At 33.6% G+C, this 26,167-nt stretch overlaps 2 protein-coding genes across 2 annotated transcripts in view; one reads left to right on the top strand and one right to left on the bottom strand.

Annotated features, from left to right (window-relative positions):
• The window catches only part of Tsp42Er (Tetraspanin 42Er), a 47,729-nt gene that overhangs the window by 16,096 nt on the left and 5,466 nt on the right, over positions 1–26,167 (bottom strand). The window lies entirely within an intron of this gene.
• Positions 1,569–24,869, top strand: LOC142238610 (uncharacterized). Its single transcript, XM_075310303.1, has 2 exons — positions 1,569–1,587; positions 18,315–24,869. Exon 2 carries the CDS (start codon positions 18,338–18,340, stop codon positions 24,644–24,646), a length of 6,309 nt encoding a protein of 2,102 aa, XP_075166418.1. The 5' UTR covers positions 1,569–1,587; positions 18,315–18,337; the 3' UTR covers positions 24,647–24,869.

The following is a 26,167-nucleotide window of genomic DNA, read 5'->3' as shown; positions in this document are numbered from 1 at the left end:
ATATTGAGGCCAGCGAAAAAGCATGTCCGGTTCCAAAGATTTTGTGTTTACTCTAATGGTTTTTGGTATTGATTCCGAGCCACAGAAGCGGAGAATTGAAGTAAGGGTATTTTTAAGATACAATTCTCTTTTAAATTTGAGTTTAAAATTTAAACTTGAGCTTTTAAATTTCTTTTAAATCTGAGTTTTGATTCTAGGAAACAAGTTGGAATTGATTTGTTTTTTAGTTTTTTTCTTAGTTTTTTAGTTTTTTTTTTTTCAAACTCATACTCGATATCAAGTAGAAATTATTTAATGTTTCAAGTAAAAACGTCTTTAAAATTAAGCATGTCTTTCAGTACTACTAGTTTTGAAGGGTTTTTCCTTTGCAGTGAAGATACAAAAAGTCAACAAATTTAATGACAATTTTATTAATTTTAAAGAATTTTCTGCATTATTAAAGCCAAGTTGACCTTAGTCAAGCATAATTTTCTTTCATGTTTGGATATCCAATTTTAAGTCGAGTCACTTAACTATAAGGACAAAACGGCTTCATTGAAAAGTTTATCGAAAAAAACCTTATATCAGAGAAATGGGTCTTCTATGCTGAACAAAATTCGCATTCGTATTGCAAGAATATGAAATCTTGCGCCTCACAACAACACTTTTTTCAGTGCAATATCTACACCGTTTAGAATGGGACCAACCTTATTTAGAAGTTAATATGTAGGTTCTATTTCAAAAGCGCAATACAAAAACAAGTACACTAGAAAAAGAAACTTCAAAAAAAAGGGCGACGAAGAAAATTTAATATAACATGGTTAGGTTAGGTGGCAGCCCGATGTATGAGGCTCACTTAGACTATTCAGTCCATTGTGATACCACATTGGTGAACTTCTTTCTTATCACTGAGTGCTGCCCGATTCCATGTTAAGCTCAATGACAAGGGACCTCCTTTTTATAGCCGAGTCCGAACGGCGTTCCACATTCCAGTGAAACCACTTAGAGAAGCTTTGAAACCCTCAGAAATGTCACCAGCAGTACTGAGGTGGGATAATCCACCGCTGAAAAACATTTTGGTGTTCGGTCGAAGCAGGAATCGAACCCACAACCTTGTGTATGGAAGGCGGGCATGCTAACCATTACACCACGGTGGCTCCCTAATATAACATGTTTCGTTATGACAAGTTATGTAAAATCTATTAAAAATTCATGAAGAAGGTTTTGTAAAAATAACGAGAGGAATTTTTTCGGAGTACGAAATATTCGGTATTCGCACTAGCTAATTTATATTTATTGTTGCTTGCTTATTTTTCATATCACCAAACTGATTTCAGATTGATATTCCAGCAATTCGAAATATTTTCTTTTCTCAGTACAATGAATCTACGACGTTTCACTCTAATATACAAACCTTTCATAAATACAACTTGTTTACATACCTGGTATTACAGTTTTGCCTTTTGCGAATGCCCAAAGTAGAATGCATTTCAGTTAACAGAGCCATTACATGACAGAAGCAGATGTCTAAGACTGTATAAAAATGTATACCCACAGAAAACTGGTTCAGTTGAATTTTAACAGTGAGAGTGAAATCAAGTTGTTTTGGTGAGTGGATATGTGGTGTTTTAATAAAGGTTTCGTGTGATTTAAACGAAGTGCCTATAGTCTTCGAAACCACGAGCATGTGGCAATTGAGATGTTACCCTTTGCTTCCCCATATATTGTGTGTGTGTAATTTGAGTGCTACAGCCTCTTTGAAAATATTCGCAATAAAATAATATTTAAGTAATTTTCCATCCATTTGCATGGGTGTGTGATCTTTGTTACATGCTTGCAGGAGTCAAATGACTGCTGGCATACGAAAAGAGATACATATCAATTCGGCAAAAAAAAACAAATGTATACATTCTCGCCAGTGTTGGAAAAGCCTAACTCATGGTCACAAAAATGTACCAAATTTAAGGAACAATGCAATACCAAATTTAAGGAACAACGTATATTTTAGTTGGGCTAGTAAATCAGCATACAATAGAGTGAAAATCAACAACTAAAAGTTTAATATTTTTAAATTCATTAAATAGACAATGTTATTCTTTTTGTAAAAGTGAGACGGTTTGATACCAAATATATCGCTACGAATATCGATGGTGAAAATACTCACTTGTAAGATTTTACAGAAAAAAATATCAACAAATTTTAATTGAAAATTCGACTTGTTTTTAAACAAAATTGGTTATTAATGTTATCAATTTCATGGTCGAAGCAATTTTAATTAAATATTTAATTGGATCAATTAATTTCATATATGTAGATAATGTAGTGAAAATGTATCTTCATATACAAAAAAGTTACCTTTATATACAGTCAGCTGAAAAATGTATCAAATATTTTATAAAGGCCGTGTAAGATAATGAAACAATCCATTAAATTTTAATATATCTTAACTTTTGGAAATTGTTTAGAAATTTCAATCATAAATTTCAAGTTAAAGAAGTCCCATCTGAAGATCGCGTAATTTTAGTCACTAATCCCCCATGCAGAGAATGAAGCCGACCCATTTTTGTCGGCGACGGCGGCTTGACGGCTAAGCCGATATAAATTTGTCTATTCGGCGGCGGACGATTATCCATTATAAAATCAATTTGAAGTTATCCGAATGGTAATGAGATTAGTTGTACAACCAATCTTACAATCACATTTACATTTTATTCAAATTTTATGAGCTAAATTTTTGCAAAATTATTATATGACTGCTTTTGGATGGAAAGTTAAACGTCTTGACAAAAAAATACAAGAATTATTAACAAATTTTTCTGATTTAAATCAATATTTTTGATTAATTGGCGGCTAATTTTGAGTCGACATATTCGGCAGCGGCTTCGACTGGCAAAAACTGGTCGGCGGCAGCGCGACTCGACGGCTTCATTCTCTGTCCCCACACTAAACAGAATATTGTCCTGAGGTCAAAGATTTCATGTCTTTAAAATACGAATGCAAATTTTGCTTAGCATAGTACGCATTTCTCTAATATTCTTTCTTTGTCCAAAAGTCGATAAACTTTTCAATGAAGTCGTATTGACCTTACAATTAAGTGATTTGACTATAGGTATCATAAAATGAAACATTTTTGGACTAGTGTCAACTTGACTTTAATAATTCAGAAAATTTCTTTAAAATTAATGGAATTGTCTTTAAATTTGTTGTCTTTTTGCATCTTGACTACTAAGCAAAAAAATCGTTAAAATATAGGACATGTTTTTCTTAAAACGTTTTATACTTGAAACATAGCATAATTTCTACTGGAAGTCGAGTCTGAATTTGGAAAATAAAGTTGTCGTTAACTCGTTTTTAAAGGACTTTGATAGCATATGAAGAAAAAAAAGGAACAATTAAAAGCAAGTACACAAAACCTAAATTTAAAAGAGAATTGTGTCTTAAAAGTATCCTTATTTGTATTCTCCGCTTCTTTGGCTCGGAATCAATACCAAACATTTTAAAGTAAAGACAAAATCTTTGGAACCGAGCATGCTTTTTTCAGTGCATGCTCCGATATTCAGAATCGCAAATAGCTAAACACTCTTTTGGTGATATTTTCATAATCCAAATGATAAAAAGTTTAAATGGTATTTTGATTTAAATCCCAGTGTATCTTGAATTTTTGGTTATAAGAAAATAAATTCTTACGATTTGCGATTCTAAATATCGGAACATGGGCGAAAAAGTTGAGTATTCTAGTTTACGAATTCGCAAAGCATGAAACTTTTCTCTCATCTTTATCTTCCGAACTAAAATGGTTTATAATAAAAAACATTGTTCGCTTTTCTTATGCATAAGGAATTTGTTCCGAAGAGTGGGTGGACTACGAGATATTGGTAATTAAAAATTTTGTTTATTTTCACAAAAAAGTGGTCAACTCGGTTTCAAAATAAAACAAAGTTTTTGGTAAATTTCGAATGTCAAAAGTCGATTAGTCGAAATTGGGCAATTTCTTTCGAATGGCATTACATTACAGACGTCGATGGCTGAGGTAGTGTACATGCACAAAACTATATACTAATAGATCCAATTCCTTCAATCTCAACTGCAGTAAAGTATGTAATTAAAAAAATATTGGTGATATTTCTTTCTGTGTACAGTTAAAGTGATTGTGTGGCAATTTCGAAATTGTTTCGGTTAATTTGAAAGAGTATTCGAAACTCACAAAAATCACGTATGTACGTAGTAATATTCGAAATTTGGAATAGGAATGTTGTGTACACAAAATGTTTTGTTCCTTCAAAAATATGGAAAAACCCGAAAAAGAGTGTTTCTAACTAATAAACCAAATCCTCCAATTACGTAGAGTATATGAAAGACAAAATGTACTCTCCGCCAGTAATGCGAAGTTGACATAAAATCGAGTTTATCACTATTGTAACAATTAGAATAATTTTGGTTCACTAAAGGAAACTGATTAGAATACGGAAATCCGAAACGAATTTTCTCCTTAAAAATAAAGAAAATTAAAATAGAATTCATAAATTTTGCTTTAAGAATTGTTTTCTTTAAATTTGGAGAAGAAACTTTGAAATGTACGTCCTTATTTAATTATTTATTAAAATCTTTATTATAATTACAAATTATAATATCTATCGGCTTAAAAATAAATTTTGATTTAAAGAAAAAATTGTTAAATTAAGTGAGTGAGTGAGTTTAATTTTTCGACTAAACACAAAAATGGCCAAAAATAGTCTAATACTTATTTTAAAGATTTTTCATCTTTGGTTATTATTATTATTTTTGTTTTTTAGTACAATTTTTTTCCTTAAAAAATTAATTTTTTGTTATTAGAAATTATTGTTCAAATAGTTAATATGAAAAATTTTGTATTATTTTAATGTCTGTTGTGTTAATACATCTCACTGTTAATAGATACTGGTGTGATTCTAAATAAATGTAATAAATATATTGGACATCATGTGTTTTATTTAAAAACAGTAAAAGTGAGTATAAAACATAAATAAAAATAAAAGATACAAGACAACAGTTAATATATTGTAATAAACGTTTTAATAAAACGGTTTACATATATTAAAAGAAATTATTTCAAAAAGTTGGTTTATATTAACTCACTTTTTTTTAGTGCATATTTTTCTTCTTCAGAGTCTAGACGAAATCATTTCCCACAATGTTCCACTCTAATAAAATTATTTGTCAAAAGTACTGTATACCTCATATTTTGCAGGGTTAACAGCGACTTTAACATAACAAAATGTCAAACGATATACAATTGAATATAAAAGATTTGGTACTGTTAATTTTTAACAGAGATTGTTAATTCCACAGTATATGAATGTTTTAGTGAGAGCGTGTATTGAATTCACACATTGTTTTGCGTCCAGTGTTGCCAGCAAAGCAGTCAATAAAGTTAAAAAAAATCGTCACTTTTTCCAAAATAATTAGAATACAAGTCTAAACATTTGCAAAAAATAGGGAATATAAATTATTAAAATAAACCATAAAACAAAATAAAATAAATTTATTTCATATACAAAATAGAAAGTTAATTACGAAATATGTTATTTATGTACAAAACAAAATTTGAAAAAATGTCTACACTAAAAAAAAAAAAAATTTGTCGTGATGTCAAAGATTTCATGTCTTTAAAGTACGAATGCAAATTTTGCTGAGCATAGAAGACGCATTTCTCTAATATAAAGGTTTTTCCTCGTCCAAAAGTCGATAAACTTTTCAATGAAGTCGTATTATCCTTATAATTAAATGATTTCATTAAAAAATGGGTATCATAACATGAATGAAAAAATGTTTGGGCTAAGGTCACTTGACTTTAATAATTCAGAAAAATTCTTTAAATTTAATGAAATTGTCTTTGTTGTCTTTTTGCATCTGACTACAAAGCAAAAAATCTTCTAAAAATAGCACATGTTTTTCAACGCTTTATTTTAAAGACGTTTTTCACTTGAAACATAGCATAATTTCTGCTGGAAGTCTTTCTACTTGGAAAATAAAGTTGTTGTTAACTTTTTTTTAAAGGACTTTAATAGCATATGAATAAAAAAGCTGAAAAATTAAAATTTGCTTCCTAGAATCAAGCACACAAAACCAAAATTTAAAGAGAATTGTGTCTTAAAAGTAGCCCTACTTGTATTCTCCGCTTCTTTGGCTCGGAATCAATACCAAAATTTTTAAAGGAAAGACAAAATTTTGGAACCAGGCATGCTTATTTTCAGTGTAAAGAAAACAAAAACATGAAATGGAAATTATAATTCCATTATAGAGATAATCCAGATGGCGCCAAAAGAATCTTTTATCAGACGAATATATTCGTCCTTGCTGTAAACATATTGTTTATACCCTGATTTATAAATTGGACGGTACATTAACGTGATATTCCGCTTCAACTTCACATTATCAGATTCATTACCCGTTGATTATGTTACTTTAATATTCTTAAATTTGATTTATTTATAACTTGTCTAAAAAGTTAAAACTTATTCTCAGTTTATATTAAATATGTTTTGGACACTGAACAAAATATTGACCTAATAGGAAATATTATGTCCTAAATTTTATGCCACGCTATTTACACAATATTATGGACACATTTCTTTAAAACATTTCTTTAAAACATAAAATAAAAGAAAGTTTCAAAACAGTATTTGATTACATCTAGAAAAAAAAAATCTTGGAAATCCGCGATCCTCTGTGAAAGTCATATGTCTTAGTAAAACTTTCCTTAAAGTGACGAAAAATTTTTACTTTAAAGAAATCGACTTTAAATTAACTTAGATGTATATTTTTTAGATTTAAGAAAACAGCTTCAAATGTAGGCTAAAACTTATTTTGAGGATTTTGCATCTTTGATTTACAGATGTTTTTTTTTAGAATTAAGAAACTATTTGTAACTTTGAAGTATCAGTTATAATTTGGATTTTTAAACAGGCAAGAGAATGAAAATTCTGTAAATGAGATCTGAATCCGGATGAAAAAGACTGTTTGGGTGTAAAAATTATGTTATATGTTCGGAACTAAATTTTTTTAACACAATATTTTTAGGTGCAAGCATATAATATTCATAAACTAGCATAACATGTTTGGGACATATATGTTAATATGCTTGGGACATAAAATGTTTGAAAATATAATATGCTTAGATGCAAACCATATATTAATTTGGAAATAGCCTAAAAACACAGCCCAATGAAAATTTCGTTTTTGTAAGTATGTCTCAAACATTTTAAGAACTAAACGTGAGTATAAAGTTCAATGACCGTACACATAAGTTCAATATGAACTAAAGAAAATTAAAATTTTACGATTCCCAAAAATAGTAAGAATGAACTACTGTATGGTTAAAATGGTCATGATTTGGCTCCAATGATTTTCTTCTTTAATTTGGTTAATTTCTTCTTCTATGAGAGGTTGTAATTTCGAAAACTGCAGATAAAAAGTACAACGGGGCATAAAATTTTCCCGGTTTTAACAACGCTTTGTGGAAATCTCAAAATGTGGAGTAAAATTTAGTTCAATTTTCGTACACTGGTAGAAAAAGTTTCGTTAATACGATAAATTCCTACGTTGTATTAACGAAATTCTTCATTAAAAGTCAGCCAACGTAGCATTTCATTCTAACAACGTAATTTTACGTTATACTTACGAAACCCTTTTTGGAATAAATTTCGTTGTATTAACGAATAATTACGTTGATATAACGTAGCCTTTTCGTGGTATTAACGAAAATTATTCGTTGTATGAATGAAAATCATTCATTGTCTGAATAAAAGACGATCGTTGTATCAATGAACACAAACGATATATTAATGAAACCTAACCCATTAATGTATTTGAGTATAGTCATTGGCGGTGTATTATTTTTTGTTAAGAGCTTAGAAATATATTTTATATATAGTAGGAAATAATACAATTTCTCCAATTTCTTTGCCACTAAGGTTAATTCCGGTAATTGTTACACGTTTTCATCTGAAAGTTCAACGAATAATCAACAAATAATCAAACAAATAATCAACGAAGCCCGTTCGTTAATAGTACGAAGCATTTTTCCAGCAGTGTACGAGTTAGTTTATTCTTCCTATAAAACAGTTCACTTTTTTCGGTGCAGTATCAAACTTAAGAGAATTTCATCGTAAATACATTTTACTAAGGAATTCAATATCAAAATCCTTACGGAAATGTCAAAATCTTTTGATCCAAATAATCTTATTTTTTAGTGTAAGATTTTAAACTCCATAGAACTAAAAATATGTTTGTTCTGCTCGAGACCTCTTTTTCTAACATAACGAGAGTTCTTAAGTTAGAAAAAATATAAATAGTCGATCTTCGCGAAATTTACAAATAAATTTTTAAAGACACAAATATAGCAGTTTTGTAAACAGCATTATCCATTTTAAATTCTTTTTACAGCTATTAAAAATTGTTTCCATCGATCTATACAACTTCGAAAACGGACCCTTAAGCTTGGACTCTGAAATCCGAACACCTCTCAAAATAGACAATTTGTATACCCAAATATAATAAAACAAACGAGTAAAGTAGAAAGTCGAGCGAAGCCGTCAATATCATAGCCCAGCAAAAAAAAAAAGCGTCGCCAAAAAGTAGTGAAAATATTATTTTTGGATCTGGAAGTGGTGCAAAAAATGATGATGAATTTAACATGGACGGTCATAGGACGGATGTCCACCATTTCTGTAGTCGTTGCACTGAGTTTGTATCACTTCTTACGGTGTGGTCCGCAATTCATTGATATAAAGGGTGATTTGTTAAGAGCTTGATAACTTTTTAAAAAAAAAAAAACGCATAAAATTTGCAAAATCTCATCGGTTCTTTATTTGAAACGTTAGATTGGTCCATGACATTTACTTTTTGAAGATAATTTCATTTAAATGTTGACCGCGGCTGCGTCTTAGGTGGTCCATTCGGAAAGTCCAATTTTGGGCAACTTTTTCGAGCATTTCGGCCGGAATAGCCCGAATTTCTTCGGAAATGTTGTCTTCCAAAGCTGGAATAGTTGCTGGCTTATTTCTGTAGACTTTAGACTTGACGTAGCCCCACAAAAAATAGTCTAAAGGCGTCAAATCGCATGATCTTGGTGGCCAACTTACCGGTCCATTTCTTGAGATGAATTGTTCTCCGAAGTTTTCCCTCAAAATGGCCATAGAATCGCGAGCTGTGTGGCATGTAGCGCCATCTTGTTGAAACCACATGTCAACCAAGTTCAGTTCTTCCATTTTTGGCAACAAAAAGTTTGTTAGCATCGAACGATAGCGATCGCCATTCACCGTAACGTTGCGTCCAACAGCATCTTTGAAAAAATACGGTCCAATGATTCCACCAGCGTACAAACCACACCAAACAGTGCATTTTTCGGGATGCATGGGCAGTTCTTGAACGGCTTCTGGTTGCTCTTCACTCCAAATGCGGCAATTTTGCTTATTTACGTAGCCATTCAACCAGAAATGAGCCTCATCGCTGAACAAAATTTGTCGATAAAAAAGCGGATTTTCTGCCACTGATTTTGGTAATAAAATTCAATGATTTGCAAGCGTTGCTCGTTAGTAAGTCTATTCATGATGAAATGTCAAAGCATACTGAGCATCTTTCTCTTTGACACCATGTCTGAAATCCCACGTGATCTGTCAAATACTAATGCATGAAAATCCTAACCTCAAAAGAATCACCCTTTAGATGTGAATTAAAAAATTTTGTGATATTTTGCCACATAAATAATTTTTATAATTTTTCATGACTTTTAATGACCTCAAATATTTGCAAACATTCGCAATTTTTATACCCTCCATCATAGGATGGGGGTATATTAACTTTGTCATTCCGTTTGTAACACATCGAAATATTGCTCTAAGACCCCATAAAGTATATATATTCTGGGTCGTGGTGAAATTCTGAGTCGATCTAAGCATGTCCGTCCGTCCGTCCGTCCGTCTGTTGAAATCACGCTAACTTCCGAACGAAACAAGCTATCGACTTGAAACTTGGCACAAGTAGTTGTTATCGATGTAGGTCGGATGGTATTGAAAATGGGCCATATCGGTCCACTTTTACGTATAGCCCCCATATAAAGTGACCCTCAGATTTGGCTTTTAGAGCCTCTAACAGAAGCATATTTCATCCGATCCGGCTGAAATTTGGTATATGGTGTTGGAATATGGTCTCTAACAACCATGCAAAAATTGGTTCATATCGGTCCACTTTTACGTATAGCCCCCATATAAACGGACCCCCAAATTTGGCTTGCGATTGCTCTAAGAGAAGCAAATTTCATCCGATCCGGCTGAAATTTGGTACATGCTGTTAGTATATGCTCTCTACCAACCATGCAAAAATTGGTCCACATCGGTCCATAATTATATATAGCCCCCATATAAACCGATCCCCAGATTTGGCTTGCGGAGCCTAAAAGAGAAGCAAATTTCATCCGATCCGGCTGAAATTTGGTACATGATGTTGGTATATGGTCTCTAACAACCATGCAAAAATTGGTCCATATCGGTCCATAATTATATATAGCCCCCATATAAACCGATCCCCAGATTTGGCTTGTGGAGCCTCTAAGAGAAGCATGTTTCATCCGATCCGGCTGAAATTTGGTACATGGTGTTGGTATATGGTCTCTAACAAACGTGCAAAAATTGGTCCACATCGGTCCATAATTATATATAGCCCCCATATAAACCGATCCCCAGATTTGGCTTGCGGAGCCTAAAAGAGAAGCAAATTTCATCCGATCCGGCTGATATTTGGTACATGATGTTGGTATATGGTCTCTAACAACCATGCAAAAATTGGTCCATATCGGTCCTTAATTATATATAGCCCCCATATAAACCGATCCCCAGATTTGGTTTGTAGAGCCTCTAACAGAAGCATATTTCATCCGATCCGGCTGAAATTTGGTATATGGTGTTGGTATATGGTCTCTACCAACCATGCAAAAATTGGTTTACATCGGTCCATAATTATATATAGCCCCCATATAAACCGATCCCCAGATTTGGCTTGCGGAGCCTAAAAGAGAAGCAAATTTCATCCGATCCGGCTGATATTTGGTACATAATGTTGGTATATGGTCTCTAACAACCATGCAAAAATTGGTCCATATCGGTCCTTAATTATATATAGCCACCATATAAACCGATCCCCAGATTTGGCTTGTGGAGCCTCTAAGAGAAGCATATTTCATCCGATCCGGCTGAAATTTGGTACAGGGTGTTGGTATATGGTCTCTAACAACCGTGCAAAAATTGGTCCACATCGGTCCATAATTATATATACCGCCCATATAAACCGATCCCTAGATTTGGGTTGTGGAGCCTCTAAGATAAGCATATTTTATCCGATCCGGCTGAAATTTGGTACATAATGTTGGTATAGGGTCTCTAACAACCATGCAAAAATTGGTCCAAATCGGTTCATAATTATATATAGCCCCCATATAAACCGATCTCCAGATTTGGCTTGCAAAGCCTCAAAGAGAAGCAAATTGCATCCGATCCGGCTGAAATTTGGTACATGGTATTGGTATATGGTTTCTAACAACCATGCAAAAATTGGTCCACATCGGTCCATAATTATATAAAGCGCCCATATAAACCGATCCCCAGATTTGGGTTGGGGAGCCTCAAAGAGAAGCAAATTTCATCCGATCCGGCTGAAATTTGGTACATGATATTGGTATATGGTCTCTAACAACCATTCAAAAATTGGTCCACATCGGTTCATAATTATATATAGCCCCCATATAAAACGATCCCCAGATTTGGCTTGCGAAGTCTCCAAGAGAAGCAAATTTCATCCAATCCGGTTGTAATTTGGAACATGGTGTTAGTATATGATCTTTAACAACCGTGCCAGAATTGGTCCATATCGGTCCATAATTATGTATAGCCCCCATATAAAACGTTCACCAGATTTGACCTCCGGAGCCTCTTGGAGGAGCAAAATTCATCCGATCCGGTTCAAATTAGGAACGTGGTGTTAGTATATGGTCGCTAACAACCATATCAAAATTGGTCCAATCACACAAAAATTGGTCCATATCGGTCCATAATCATGGTTGCCACTAGAGCCAAAAATAATCTACCAAAATTTTTTTCTATAGAAAATTTTGTCAAAATTTTATTTCTATAGAAAATTTTGTCAAAATTTTATTTCTAGAGAAAATTTTGTTAAAATATTATTCGGTTCATAATAAAATTTTCATCATTGTCAAAATTTTATTTCTATAGAAAATTTTGTTCAGATTTTATTCGGTTCATAATCATGGTTGCCACTCGAGCCAAAAATAATCTACCAAGATTTTATTTCTATAGAAATTTTGTCAAAAGTTTATTTCTATAGAAAATTTTGTTAAAATTTTATTTCTGTAGAAATTTTTTTCAAAATTTTCTTTCTATAGAAAATTTTGTCATACAATTTAGAAGATGGTGTTAGGAGGTTTTAAGATGCCTTGCCATCGGCAAGCGTTACCGCCGATGGCAAGGCATCTTCGATTGTGGATGGCAGTGTTTAGAAGAAGTTTCTACGCAATCCATGATGGAGGGTACATAAGCTTCGGCCTGGCCGAACTTACGGCCGTATATACTTGTTCTAGATTGAATTTAGCATTTTTTTCGACAAAATTAAAATAATTTTTTCCATCCTATTAATTCTTACTCTGTTTTAAACTTAAAACGCCCATTAAAAATATGAATAAAGCGAGTTATAAAAAATTTAATCAAAAGAACTTTCTGTGTGGTTAAAAAAAGAACATCTTTGGAAGTGTTTTTAAAGTTGTGAATTTGGAACAACTTCAGCATTTTTTTGTTGGCGCCCTAAATAACCTCTGCTGAAGTAGTAAATCTAAGCATTTGGGGCTATTAGTAAAATAAGTTTGGGTGGAAGATAAATATAAATCTCCTATGATGTGGTCGATGTTTTGCACTGATGAGAGAAATAGGGCAAATTTTGCATTGCTTAGAAGACGCATTTCTCTAATATAAAATTTTTTTCTTGTCCAAAAGTCTATAAACTTTTCAATGAAATCCTATTGTCCTTATAATTAAGTGACTTGACCATTAGCGTAGCTAGACAATTTTCCTAGGGGGGGGGTCTATAGCCCCCCTAGCTAAAACTTTATAGACTGAACTTATAGGTTCAACTAATGTTTTATTTCATAAAATTTAATAAAAAATAGACATCAAAATAACTCGACAATCAATTTATAATAAAGCAACTAAAAGTACCCCACGAGAAATAGGTGCAAATTGCCACTGACGGACCTATCACAGAACTGGTACCTGTGCTCCAGTTAGTTGCAATTTTCACATTTAGTGAAATAAAATGATCAGAATAACCTTTTGTTCGACATATTTCAAAAGTTTTTTTTTCATTTCGGGTTCGATTAGGAGCCCAAATTGAAAGAGATTTCTAAGAGTTTGTCCGAGAATGGTTCCTGAGGACCTGTTTATGGGTTGCTCCTGCTAAATTGTCCCAGGACGTGTCCTTTGGGATGAGTCCAAGACGCGTCCTAAAATGTAAGTTTACTCCGTCAATGACAAACCCATGTTAAAGTGGACGGTCCCTTCCATACGTTTTGATCAGAACTGGGACTGGTCCATACACACCAGGGACTAGTCCTGTACCATTTCTGTGGTTGATCCATTTCCCGTAGGGTAGTTCCACACTTTTCCCAGCAAAAAATTGGGAGTTGTTCTAAAGGCACAACTTTAAAAGCACTTCCAAAAATGTCCTCACAAAGAAGTTAACTATTTTAACTACACAGGAAGTTTTTTTACTTAATTTTTTTTTTTATATTTTAATGCGTAATTTTTTGTTTTCTTTATTCAAATAGTTTAAAAAAAGAGTAAGAATAAATAAAATGGTACAAATTATTCAAATTTTGCCACAAAAATGCTAAATCCATTATAGAAAAATCGATAATATTTGAAAAAACGTTTCAAACAAGCGTTAGAATGCATTAAAAATCATAAAAAAGTATAAAAATTATTTATTTGGGAAAATATCACAACATTTTTAATTCACATTCAAAACACTGAATTCAAATCACACCCTAAGAAGTGATGCAAATTCATTGCAACGGTTGTTGAAACGGTGGACATTCGTTCTATGACAAGTTCATATTACATTTATCGCTTCTCCACCAATTTTGTAACACAGAACATTTTCACTTCTTTTTTGGCGACGCTTTTTTGCAGCATTATTAAGATATTAATTTATGAAAGAATAGTTTTAATATCAATTAGTATTTTTTATTCAACTAAATCATAACTTCAACCACAGCTTTATTTCATAAATATCAGACTTCTACCACAACTTAAGTAATTCGATTGTGTATGAAAGTCTTTGGTGAAACTTTGTGCGCTGTACGAGTATATACTTGTTTAATTTTTATAAAAATGTAAAATCGTAAATAAGTTTTCAAATTCTGGGGGGGCTAAAATTTTTCTGGGGGGGTCTAAGCCCCCTCCCCAGAGGCCTTCCTACGCTTATGGACTTGACTTAAAAAGGGTATCATAATATGAAAGAAAAAAATTTTGGGCTAAGCTCAACTTGACTTTAGTAATTCAGAAAAATTCTTTAAAATTAATGAAATTGTCTTTAAATTTTTTGTCTTTTTGCATCTTGACTACAAAGCAAACAATCGTTCAAATATAGGACATGTTTTTCAACACTTTATTTTAAAGACGTTTTTTACTTGAAACATAGCATAATTTCTACTGCAAGTCGAGTCTGAATTTGGAAAATAAAATTGTCCTTAAATCGTTTTTAATGGACTTTGATAGCATACGAAGAAAAAACTGAAAAACCGAAAAATTAAAATTTGCTTCCTAGAAACAAGTACACAAAATCCATATTTAAAACGAATTTTGTCTTAAAAGTATCCCTACTTGAATTCTCCGCTTATTTGGCTCGGAATCAATTCCAAAAATTTTAATGTAAAGCAAAATCTTTGGAACTGGGCATGCTTTTTTTCAGTGTACATTTGATGAGAGGGTCACCTTCTTATGTATTTTCATCTGCTGAATTCGAAAATGAAGTTTAAGATTTTTATGGAACCGTTTTTAAGATGTCCCGTTATGTTTAGTTTTTCGTCCTTTTTCACTAGACAAAGTTGATAGTATTTGCTTTAAAAAATGTATTCTTTTCATTTAGGACGCGAATCTTTTGAGTTTGCGTCCCCCCGTAAAGTCCTATATCGACGAAGTAAAGTCAATTTTCCTTAAAGTGAAAAAATAAATAATCTTTAGGTTAGGTTAGGTTATGTGGCAGCCCGATGTATCAGGCTCACTTAGACTATTCAGTCCATTGTAATACCACAGTGGTGAACTTCTCTCTTATCACTGAGTGCTGCCCGATTCCATGTTAAGCTCAATGACAAGGGACCTCCTTTTTATAGCCGAGTCCGAACGGCGTTCCACATTCCAGTGAAACCACTTAGAGAAGCTTTGAAACCCTCAGAAATGTCACCAGCATTACTGAGGTGGGATGATCCACCGCTGAAAAACTTTTTGGTGTTCGGTCGTAGCAGGAATCGAACCCACGACATTGTCTATGCAAGGCGGGCATGCTAACCATTGCACCAATATCTCAGTTAATCTTTCATTTAACTGAGATATTGAACCTTTCGAATAAAGATAAAAATGCCTCAAATATAGGCTAATACTAATATAGGAAGAAGGACGCACAATTCAAAATTTGTTGTCCTAAATTAAAAAAAAAAATAAACTTAAATTTATGAACTTCTTTTAATAAAAATTTCTTAATTATTTGATAATTTTCCTTAATATGTGTAAATAACGTGCCGCAAAGATTGTGTAATATTTCATTCTACTTCAATATTTTTTGCATAATTATTTTTATATCGTTTACCACTACTGTTTGTGCATTTGTATGTAACGGCCAGAAGGAGCCGTCATAGACCCATCTTTTAGTATACCGATATTAAATTAAAATTAAAGTCGATGAGCGATGTCTGTCAGTTCGTCTCTCTGTTGATGTATTTTTGTGTGCATTTTGGATTTATCAGTTCAGATTTTGATATAGCTGCCATATACATTTATAACCGATCTGGTCATAAATTACGTATTTATCAACCCATCTTCTTCAAGTTTCGTATATTCAAATATTTTGTGAGTCTCATAAATTTTGCAGAATATCAGTATAATCGGTTCAGATTTAGATATAGCTCCCATATATATCTTTCACCCGATATGCACTTATATGACCACAGAGGCCATAGTTTTACTTCGATTTAAATGGAATTTCGCACAGAGAGTAGATTTCCCATTCTAACTGTGTATGGCAAGTTTGATTGAAATCGGTTCAGGATTAGCTATAGCTCCTATATAGAGGTATCGCCCGATTTACACTCCTATCCCCAGAGGCCAATATTTTATACCGATTTACGTAAAATTTTACACAGGAAGTAGAATTAACATTATAAATATGCATACACCTTAAAAAAAATCGCTTCTCTAACATATGTTCCAAACATATTTTGCAGGAAGCACATATATTATTGGATACCGCCGAACCATTAATATGTTTGTTTTATGTGAACATATTATATGTTTGGAAGCATTTTGAGCCCAAAAATATTATATGCTTGGAAGAATTTTCCCCAAAGAAGATTGTGCTCATTCCCTAACATAATTTTCACTTCCACGAAATTTTTAGTTCTTGGTATCTTTTTCTGTAATACAAATAATGTTGAAGAAATTATTCAATTTTATAATTTTTTTAAGTTTTACCTTTCGCCTGACGGGAGAATCGAACCGAGGACCATACATTTTGTAAGCCAACACACTATCCACTGGGCTACGTAACAGTTATAGTCACCAGTATACAATTATCGTTATAAGTTACATTTATATAGCATAGTTTGCAGCGCCCACAAGCCCATGCAAACATAACATTATTTAAACGAAACATACATTTGTTAGCCACGTGGAGTAGTGGTTAGCATGTCTGCCTTGCATGCACAGGGTCGTGGGTTCAATTCCTACTCCGACCGAACCATTTTTTTTTGTAATTTAGACATTTATACTATATTAAATTTTTATAATGAAACTTCGAAAAGTGGGTTATTAAAGATTTACAGTCAGAAACAGTGCTTGATATAAACGAAATGGCTTTTGAATAAAATATTACTATTTCTTTGCAAAAATAACAATTTTATAACAAAAAACTGTTTTTGGTATAAAAGTTTGAAATTTTTGAAGAAAATCAAAAACTATACACATACATAAATAATTTTATAATGTACACATAAATTTATTTTGGCGTGAACCGTTTTTTATTAGCATTTAATACCATTTTAAATGCCTTTAAAACTTTTGTACTTAATTTCATTTTTACCTTTAAGGCCGTTAAAAACTGTGTGTCCATAATGCCAAAATGATAAACAAAACACTTGTCCACACATACATAAAATTCTCCTCTCAAGGCGAAAACACATGCTGTTTTTTTTTCAAATCTCTATGCTCTTGGTTCTGAATGTCTATACTCTTTACTCCGAATACTCATTTTAATATTCAAATTAAATAATATTTAGACTAAAGCATATCAATTTTTGGCCTTATCATAAAGCAGTTTTCCGAAACAACCGTTTCACAGAAATTGTAAACATATATATGTTTACTCGAAATTTGTAAATTTATATATGTTTACATTCACACATATTATTTTTATGAAACATTCATGCCCCAAACATAATATATTTTAACACATTAACATATGTGTCCCAAACATTTAGTGTTAGTTTAGGAACATTACATGTTGGCACTTAAATATATTGTGTTTAAAAATTGTGCCCGAAACACATTTTGTTTATATCGGAACATATGAAAAACATATTTTTCTAACAGTGTACCGAATTTGGTTGTAATCGGTTCAGATTTAGATATAGCTTCCATATATGTATTTTATACGATTTACATATGACCACCGTAGGTTAAAATTTCCCGGCCCGACTTTAGACTTTACTTACTTGTTGAAGAAATCTTCGTAGTTTGAAGAAACAATTTGTGTTCATTGCAAAAATGTCTTCTCCTCAAGCAAACAAGCAAAAATTGTTTAATATAAGTCCTTAATAACTATTGTCCCCATATGGTCCTATCGCTAGATTGGACTTCTGGAGTGTCAAAAAAGTTTATACAAAAATTGGCCCATATCGATCTATAATCATCGATTTTTAAGATTACATAAGATCGATATGGCCAAAAGTAGTAAAGTAAATGTTCGACTATTTTCTAATAGCAAACCAATGTAACAGCTCTTTAATAATTTATCTTTTGCAGAATTCGTCGATATAACTTACCTCATGCTCAAAATGGCACACAAAAATATTTCAAACCGATTTAATCCGTATTTGAAAAAAGAAAATAAAGAAACGAGCGTTTTGGAGCAGGACAGCACAATAAAGAAATCATGCTCGGAATTGAGGAGTCTGGTCGAGGAAAATCGCTGTCCCTTAGTAGTGCCACCATCACATTATGAAAATATGAAAAAATTAAGCGGATTTCAAATATTGCAGTTTAAGCGTGAACGCATCATAGAGGACGATCACATTTTCATATCCAGCGATGATGATGACGATCAGGACTACAGAGCTGTTAAAAGTAGTAGCTACAGAAATAAAATTCCATCATTGCCAGAAACATCCAGTACGTCAAACATAAGCTTGCAATCTAACTCCGATGCCTCATTTAACTCGCGAGAAATATCCTTAATGGGTAGAATAAAATCGGATCCATATTGTGATCGCCATACAGGAACCACCAGGAGAAAGGTCAATCAAACACCAATTACTACAGAGTTTGCAGAAACCCATATAGTTCCATCTGTAATGTCAATCCATCGCGAACCAAAAAGCTACAAACGTTTAATTTCAGTAGATAATAAATCGTTTACCTTTTCTCAAATGAAACCAAATTTCCAATCCAATTGCTCATTGATGGCCGGTAAAAGATATATATCTAATATTTTCCTAACCGATGATATTCGACGCGAATTAGAACCCCATATTCTCCATATTCTGGCAACTCGAACGTACCGTAGACGAATTTGTAAAGAGTTTATAATAAAAGATAGCAAGTACAAAGTATACATTAAGCGCAGCGGAGATTTAATAATTATAAAGCAACCTGTGTCTGATTCGACTGAAGGTAGTCGAGAAATGGATAGTAAGTCATCGAATGATGATGAGATATCGAAAGGACCAGCACAAGTGTCTGCAGCACCAATACAACTTTTGGGAGGTAAACCATTTGTATGTGACCAATTCTTAGAAGAAGATATTCGTAGCTATTTGGATAAGCAAGTGTCGGAAATATTGAAAACAGATCCGCATCGGAAACGCCTTAAAAGAAAATTCGATATTAATGACAAGAAATATCGGATACTTTTTCAACGCAATGGAGGATTGGTAGTCCAAGTTTCACCACAGACAAAAGAACTTTGTATGGAAAAAGAAGTAAATTCGCGTGATATATCATCCGATCGTATGGATTTGGAAACGAAAAATATAAAACCACAACCGTCTGCCCACTCATTGATCGAAAACCCCGTTGTACATAGTAACACATTTAAAGAAAATGGGTCCCATGATGGAACAAAATCGAACACTACGAAAATGCCTGTCAAACCCTCACAACTTTTAGGTGGTAAACCATTTTTATGTGACCAAATCATAGAAGAAGATGTTCGTAGCTATTTGGATAAGCAAGTCAAGGAAATATTGAAAACAAATCCGCATCGAAAACGTCTTAAAAGAAAATTCGATATCAATGACAAGAAATATCGGATACTTTTTCAGCGCAATGGGGGATTGGCAGTCCAAGTTTCGACTCAAACAAAAGAAATTTGTATTGATAAAGAAGTAAATCCGCGTGACATATCATCCGATCGTATGGATTTAGAAACGAAAGATATACAACCAAAACCTTCTTCCCATTCATTGATCGAAAACCCCGTTGTACATAATAACGCATTTGAAGACATTTTCTTCAAATGTGTTGAAGACAATTGTGTTGATAAAGAAGTAAATTCGCCTGATATACCTTCCGATCGTATGGATTTGGAAACAAAAACTTCTAGCCGTTCATTTATCGCACAACCAATGGCACATAGTAACGAATTTGACGAAAATGGGTCCCAAGATGGAACAAAATCGAACACTTCGAAAATGCCTGTCAAACCCTCACAACTTTTAGGTGGTAAACCATTTTTATGTGACCAAATCATAGAAGAAGGTGTTCGTAGCTATTTGGATAAAGAAGTTACAGAAATATTGAAAACAAATCCGCATCGTAGACGTCTTAAAAGAAAATTCGATATCAATGACAAGAAATATCGGATACTTTTTCTACGTAATGGAGGATTGGTAGTCCAAGTTTCGCCTCTGACAAAAGAAATTTGTATTGATAAAGAAGTAAATTTGCCTGATATATCATCCGATCGTATGGATTTAGAAACGAAAGATATACAACCAAAACCTTCTTCCCACTCATTGATCGAAAACCCCGTTGTACATAATAACGCATTTGAAGACATTTTCTTCAAATGTGTTGAAGACAATTGTGTTGATAAAGAAGTAAATTCGCCTGATATACCTTCCGATCGTATGGATTTGGAAACAAAAACTTCTAGCCGTTCATTTATCGCACAACCAATGGCACATAGTAACGAATTTGACGAAAATGGGTCCCAAGATGGAACAAAATCGAACACTTCGAAAATGCCTGTCAAACCCTCACAACTTTTAGGTGGTAAACTATTTTTATGTGACCAAATCATAGAAGAAGATGTTCGTAGCTATTTGGATAAAGAAGTTACAGAAATATTGAAAACAAATCCGCATCGTAGACGTCTTAAAAGAAAATTCGATATCAATGACAAGAAATATCGGATACTTTTTCTACGTAATGGAGGATTGGTAGTCCAAGTTTCGCCTCAGACAAAAGAAATTTTTATCGATAAGAAAATAAATTCGTCTAATATAACATCCGAAGAGATACAACCAGAATGTTCTCCCCGTTCATTGATAGAAAACTCCTTTGCCATTGACGACAACGTTTTGAATTCAATACCCGATAAAGAAGTAAATGCTTCCAATATATCATCGGATAGTATAGAGGTGGAAACAGAAGATAGACAGACCAAATCTTCTTCGCATTCATTGACTGGAAAATCCTTAGAACATACCAACGCATTTAAAGATCAAGTTGGACCACAATCACACGTGTCGGAAAGATCTACTAAACCTCCACAACTTTTGGCTGGTAAACCGTTTATATGTAACCATGTCTTAGAAGAAGATGTTCGGAATTACTTGGATAGGCAAGTTACGGAAATATTAAAAACTGATCCACATCGCATACGTGTTAAAAAACAATTCCGGATCAACGACAAGAAATATGATGTATTTTTCAAACGTAATGGAGATTTGATTGTCCTGGTTTTGCCTCAGCCAAAAGAAGTTTGTAACGAAAAAATAACATCAGCTACATCATCACCTGGCAGTTTCGAGTCAGTAGAAAAAGATATAAGATTACAAGATTCTACGAATTTCCATAATCTCGAAGACGAAATATCTTTGCGCCATAATCTCGGAGACGAAATGTCAGATCTATCATCGTGTGGAACAAAGTCTACATTTTCTGAATTTTCTACAACACCCCGACAACTTTTGGCAGGTAAACCGTTTATATGTGACCATGTCCTAGAAGAAGATGTTCGGAAATACTTGGATAGACAAGTTGTGGGAATGTTGAAATCGGATCCACATCGCAAACGTGTCAACAGACAATTTGAGATCAAAGACAAGAAATACCGTCTTATATTTAAACGTAACGGAGATTTGATTGTTCGCGTATTACCTCAATCAAAAGAAATTGGTCTCGCTAAAGAAACAGATGCCTCTGAGTCGGAAACTGAGGATATACAATCAGGTTCAGCTATGCATTCATTAGCCCGATTGTCGTGCGTGTCCCATAAGCTATTAGAAGATAATGTTCGAGGTAATTTGCAAGGCAATAAAATATTGGGAATAAAATCCGAAATCCAAAACGAAGGGAACTCATCTGAAATAATGGAGACCGAAGATGCTACAACTGAACCACCTGCAAATTTAATGACCAGTAAAGCATTTGATTGCAACGAAATACCGTCAAGGAATATTCAAAGTGGAAGACAACTTTTGGCCGGTAAACCGTTTATATGTGATCATGTCCTAGAAGAAGATGTTCGGAGTTACTTGGATAGACAAGTTGTGGAAATGTTGAAATCGGATCCACATCGCAAACGTGTCAACAGACAATTTGAGATCAAAGACAAGAAATACCGTCTTATATTTAAACGTAACGGAGATTTGATTGTTCGCGTATTACCTCAATCAAAAGAAATTGGTCTCGCTAAAGAAACAGATGCCTCTGAGTCGGAAACTGAGGATATACAATCAGGTTCAGCTATGCATTCATTAGCCCGATTGTCGTGCGTGTCCCATAAGCTATTAGAAGATAATGTTCGAGGAAATTTGCAAGGCAATACAATATTGGGAATAAAATCCGAAATCCAAAACGAAGGGAACTCATCTGAAATAATGGAGACCGAAGATGCTACAACTGAACCACCTGCAAATTTAATGACCAGTAGAGCATTTGATTGCAACGAAATACCGTCAAGGAATATTCAAAGTGGAAGACAACTTTTGGCCGGTAAACCGTTTATATGTGACCATGTCCTAGAAGAAGATGTTCGGAGTTACTTGGATAGACAAGTTGTGGAAATGTTGAAATCGGATCCACACCGCAAACGTGTCAACAGACAATTCGAAATCAAAGACCAGAAATACCGTCTTATTTTTAAACGTAATGGAGATTTGATAGTTCGCATCTTGCCTCGATCAAAAGAAATTGGTCTCGTTAAAGAAACAGTTGTCTCTGGTATATCATCGGATCATTTAGAATCGACAACTGCCGATATAAAATCAGGTTCAGCTATTCAGTCATTAGCCCCATTGTCGCGTGTGTCCCATGAGCTATTGGAAGATACTGCTCGAGGAAATTTGCAAGGCAATATACCTATGGGATTAAAATCCGAAATCCAAAATAAAGGAAACTCATCTGAAATAATGGACAGCGACGATGCTACAAATGATCCACCTGCAAATTTAATGACCAGCAGAGCATTTGATTGCAACGAAATACCGTCAAGGAATATTCAAAGTGGAAGACAACTTTTGGCCGGTAAACCGTTTATATGTGACCATGTCCTAGAAGAAGATGTTCGGAGTTACTTGGATAGACAAGTTGTGGAAATGTTGAAATCGGATCCACACCGCAAACGTGTCAACAGACAATTCGAAATCAAAGACCAGAAATACCGTCTTATTTTTAAACGTAATGGAGATTTGATAGTTCGCATCTTGCCTCGATCAAAAGAAATTGGTCTCGTTAAACAAACAGTTGTCTCTGATATACCATCGAATCATTTACAAGCCTCATTGCCTTGTGTGTCCCATAATCTATCGAAAGATAATGTTCAAAGTTTTGTTCCAGACAATATATCGTTGGAAATAAAATCTAAACTCCAAAAGGAAGAAAACCCTGAAGTATTGGAAACCGAAGATGCTACAACAGATCCATCTACAAATTTAATGGCCGGTAGACCATTTGTTTGCATCGGAATTCTACCAAGCAATATTCAGTGTGAGCTGGAGAAACAAGTTGCACTCATGCTTTCAACACTTACCCACAACTATGGTACTAAAAGACTTTTCCATGTCGCAGATAGGAGATATCGTGTATACGTTAAAAGGAGCGGGGACTTGATAATAACTGCGTTACCATCAACGACGGATGTTGATCTCGAGAACGCCGCAAATTTATCTGATATATCCGATTATGAAGTGGACTCCATCATGGACTATAAAAATTCCGATCAATCCAAACTACTAAAAGGTGATCCACATTCTTCGTCTATGAATGTTGACCTTGAGAATATTGGCAATATATCTGATATATCATCTGATGAAATGGAATCATTCACAGAATCTAATACTTTGAATCATCCCAAGCAACTTTTAGCTGGAATACCATTTTTATGTAAAGAAATTTTAGAAGAGGATGTTCGACGTGAGTTAGACGACCACGTTGCACAAATGATTAAAATTCCACTACATAATAATCGAACGAAAAAGCTTTTCATTATTAGGAATCGGAAATATCGAGTATTCCATAAAAGAAATGGTGAATTGATAGTCACCATATCGCCTCCGTCAGAAAATTGTACCACAGAAATTATCAGCCATTTATCTGATATATCATCTGATGAAATGGAATCCGTAAAGGAATCTATTAACTCCCATCAACCCAAACAACTTTTGGCTGGAAAACCGTTTATATGCAGAGAAACCATAGATGAAGATATTCTACATCAGTTGGAGGAACAGATTGTACCAATCCTTAAAACCGATCGACCACATCAGCATCGAACTAAAAGATGTTTCAATGTCAAGGATCGGAAATATCGCGTCTACTTTAAGCGAAATGGAGATGTGATCATTACTGTTTTACCATTATCTTTAGAATCATGCTTCCGGATATTGAAGAGTTCTCCTGATTCGTCATAGGCACGAAGACATAATCTCCAAATAAATTATAATGCAATGAAGTGGTAGATGTAGGACACATAGAAAAATTCAACAGTAAATCGTATGAAGAATTTGTAATACGGAAGTAACAAGCCAAATCTCAATGGGAGAATCCCATAAATTCATTGAAAATAATAATAGCAGGATATATTAATATTTTGTACATTGTAACTTTGAAGTAAATAAAATTACTATTTGTTTATATACAGCGTTTAATTTTTGTAAAAAGAAATATACACAGAAGAACTATTAAATTAGTTTTTATTAAATTAAAATTTGGATGTATTATTTTAGGATACAAAATTCACACAATATTACACTCAAAAAATACTGTCGTGTCCTTAAAATACGCAAGCGGTTTTTTCTTAGAAAGTTTTTACTTAAAAGTCAATGTTTTATTTCTACTGGAAGTCGAGTATAAATTTGGAAATTTAAATTGTCGTTAAAACGTTTTAAAAGATCTTTGATAGAACATGAAGAAAAAAGCTGTAAAAAGGGCAAATTTTTATGTTTTACAGTGAACCACTTAACTTATCACAGATCCAATTATACACGATTATTTGTCTTCTCAATACCTTTCATCTCAATGCATTTCTAACTCGATATATAATTCGTTTGGTGAAAAAAGAGCGAAAAACTAAAAATAACGGGATATCTCAAAAAAATGTTCCATAAAAAAAAATTAAAAAATTATTTTTTTCGAATTCAGCAGATCAAAATACATAAGAAAAGTTACATCTCACCAAATGTACATTAAAAACAAGTATATACACCCGTATGTTCGGCCAGGCCGAATCTTATGTACCCTCCACCATGGATTGCATAGAAACTTGTACTAAAGCCTGTCATCCACAATCGAATTAATTGGGTTGCGGTAACACTTGCTGCTGGCAAGGTATCTTAAAACTTCTTAACACCGTCTTCTCAATTGTAAGTTAAAGGGTGATACGGTCAAAATTTGGCCAAGGGAAAACGCGTGTAAATCGGTGAAATCGTTTATTTAAAAAATCAAATTAAATTTCTTTTTCAAGTTCAATTAGTATAAAATTCAGGAAAAATATTCAATTAGGCTTTCGCTTTTCCAAATCCGAATTGCCGGGCCTCACGCTTGACACCTGCCATCAGATTTCGTACAGACACCTTGTCCACCTTCTTCGCCGCAGAAAGCCAGTTTGCCTTGAACTGCTGCTCGTCCTTAGCAGTTTTTTGGTCTTCATTAGGTTCCGCTTGACAATAGCCCAGTATTTCTCAATTGGGCGGAGCTCTGGCGTGTTGGGAGGGTTCTTGTCCTTGGGAACCACCTGCACGTTGTTGGCGGCGTACCACTCCATGGCCTTTTTACCGTAATGGCAAGATGCAAAATCCGGCCAAAACAGTACGGAACAACCGTGTTTCTTCAGGAATGGCAGCAGACGTTTATTCAAACATTCTTTCACGTAAATTTCTTGGTTGACAGTCCCGGAAGCTATGAAAATTCTGCTTTTCAAGCCACAGGTACAG

Source organism: Haematobia irritans, chromosome 5 (assembly GCF_050003625.1).
Source record: "Haematobia irritans isolate KBUSLIRL chromosome 5, ASM5000362v1, whole genome shotgun sequence".
NCBI lineage: Eukaryota > Metazoa > Arthropoda > Insecta > Diptera > Muscidae > Haematobia > Haematobia irritans.
Note: the sequence above shows the minus strand (reverse complement) of the source record. Positions and strands in the feature narration are given on the sequence as shown.

Bases quoted from the DNA above. Each gene is read 5' to 3' on its own strand.
- LOC142238610 (XM_075310303.1), top strand. From the start codon at position 18,338: ATGCTCAAAATGGCACACAAAAATATTTCAAACCGATTTAATCCGTAT.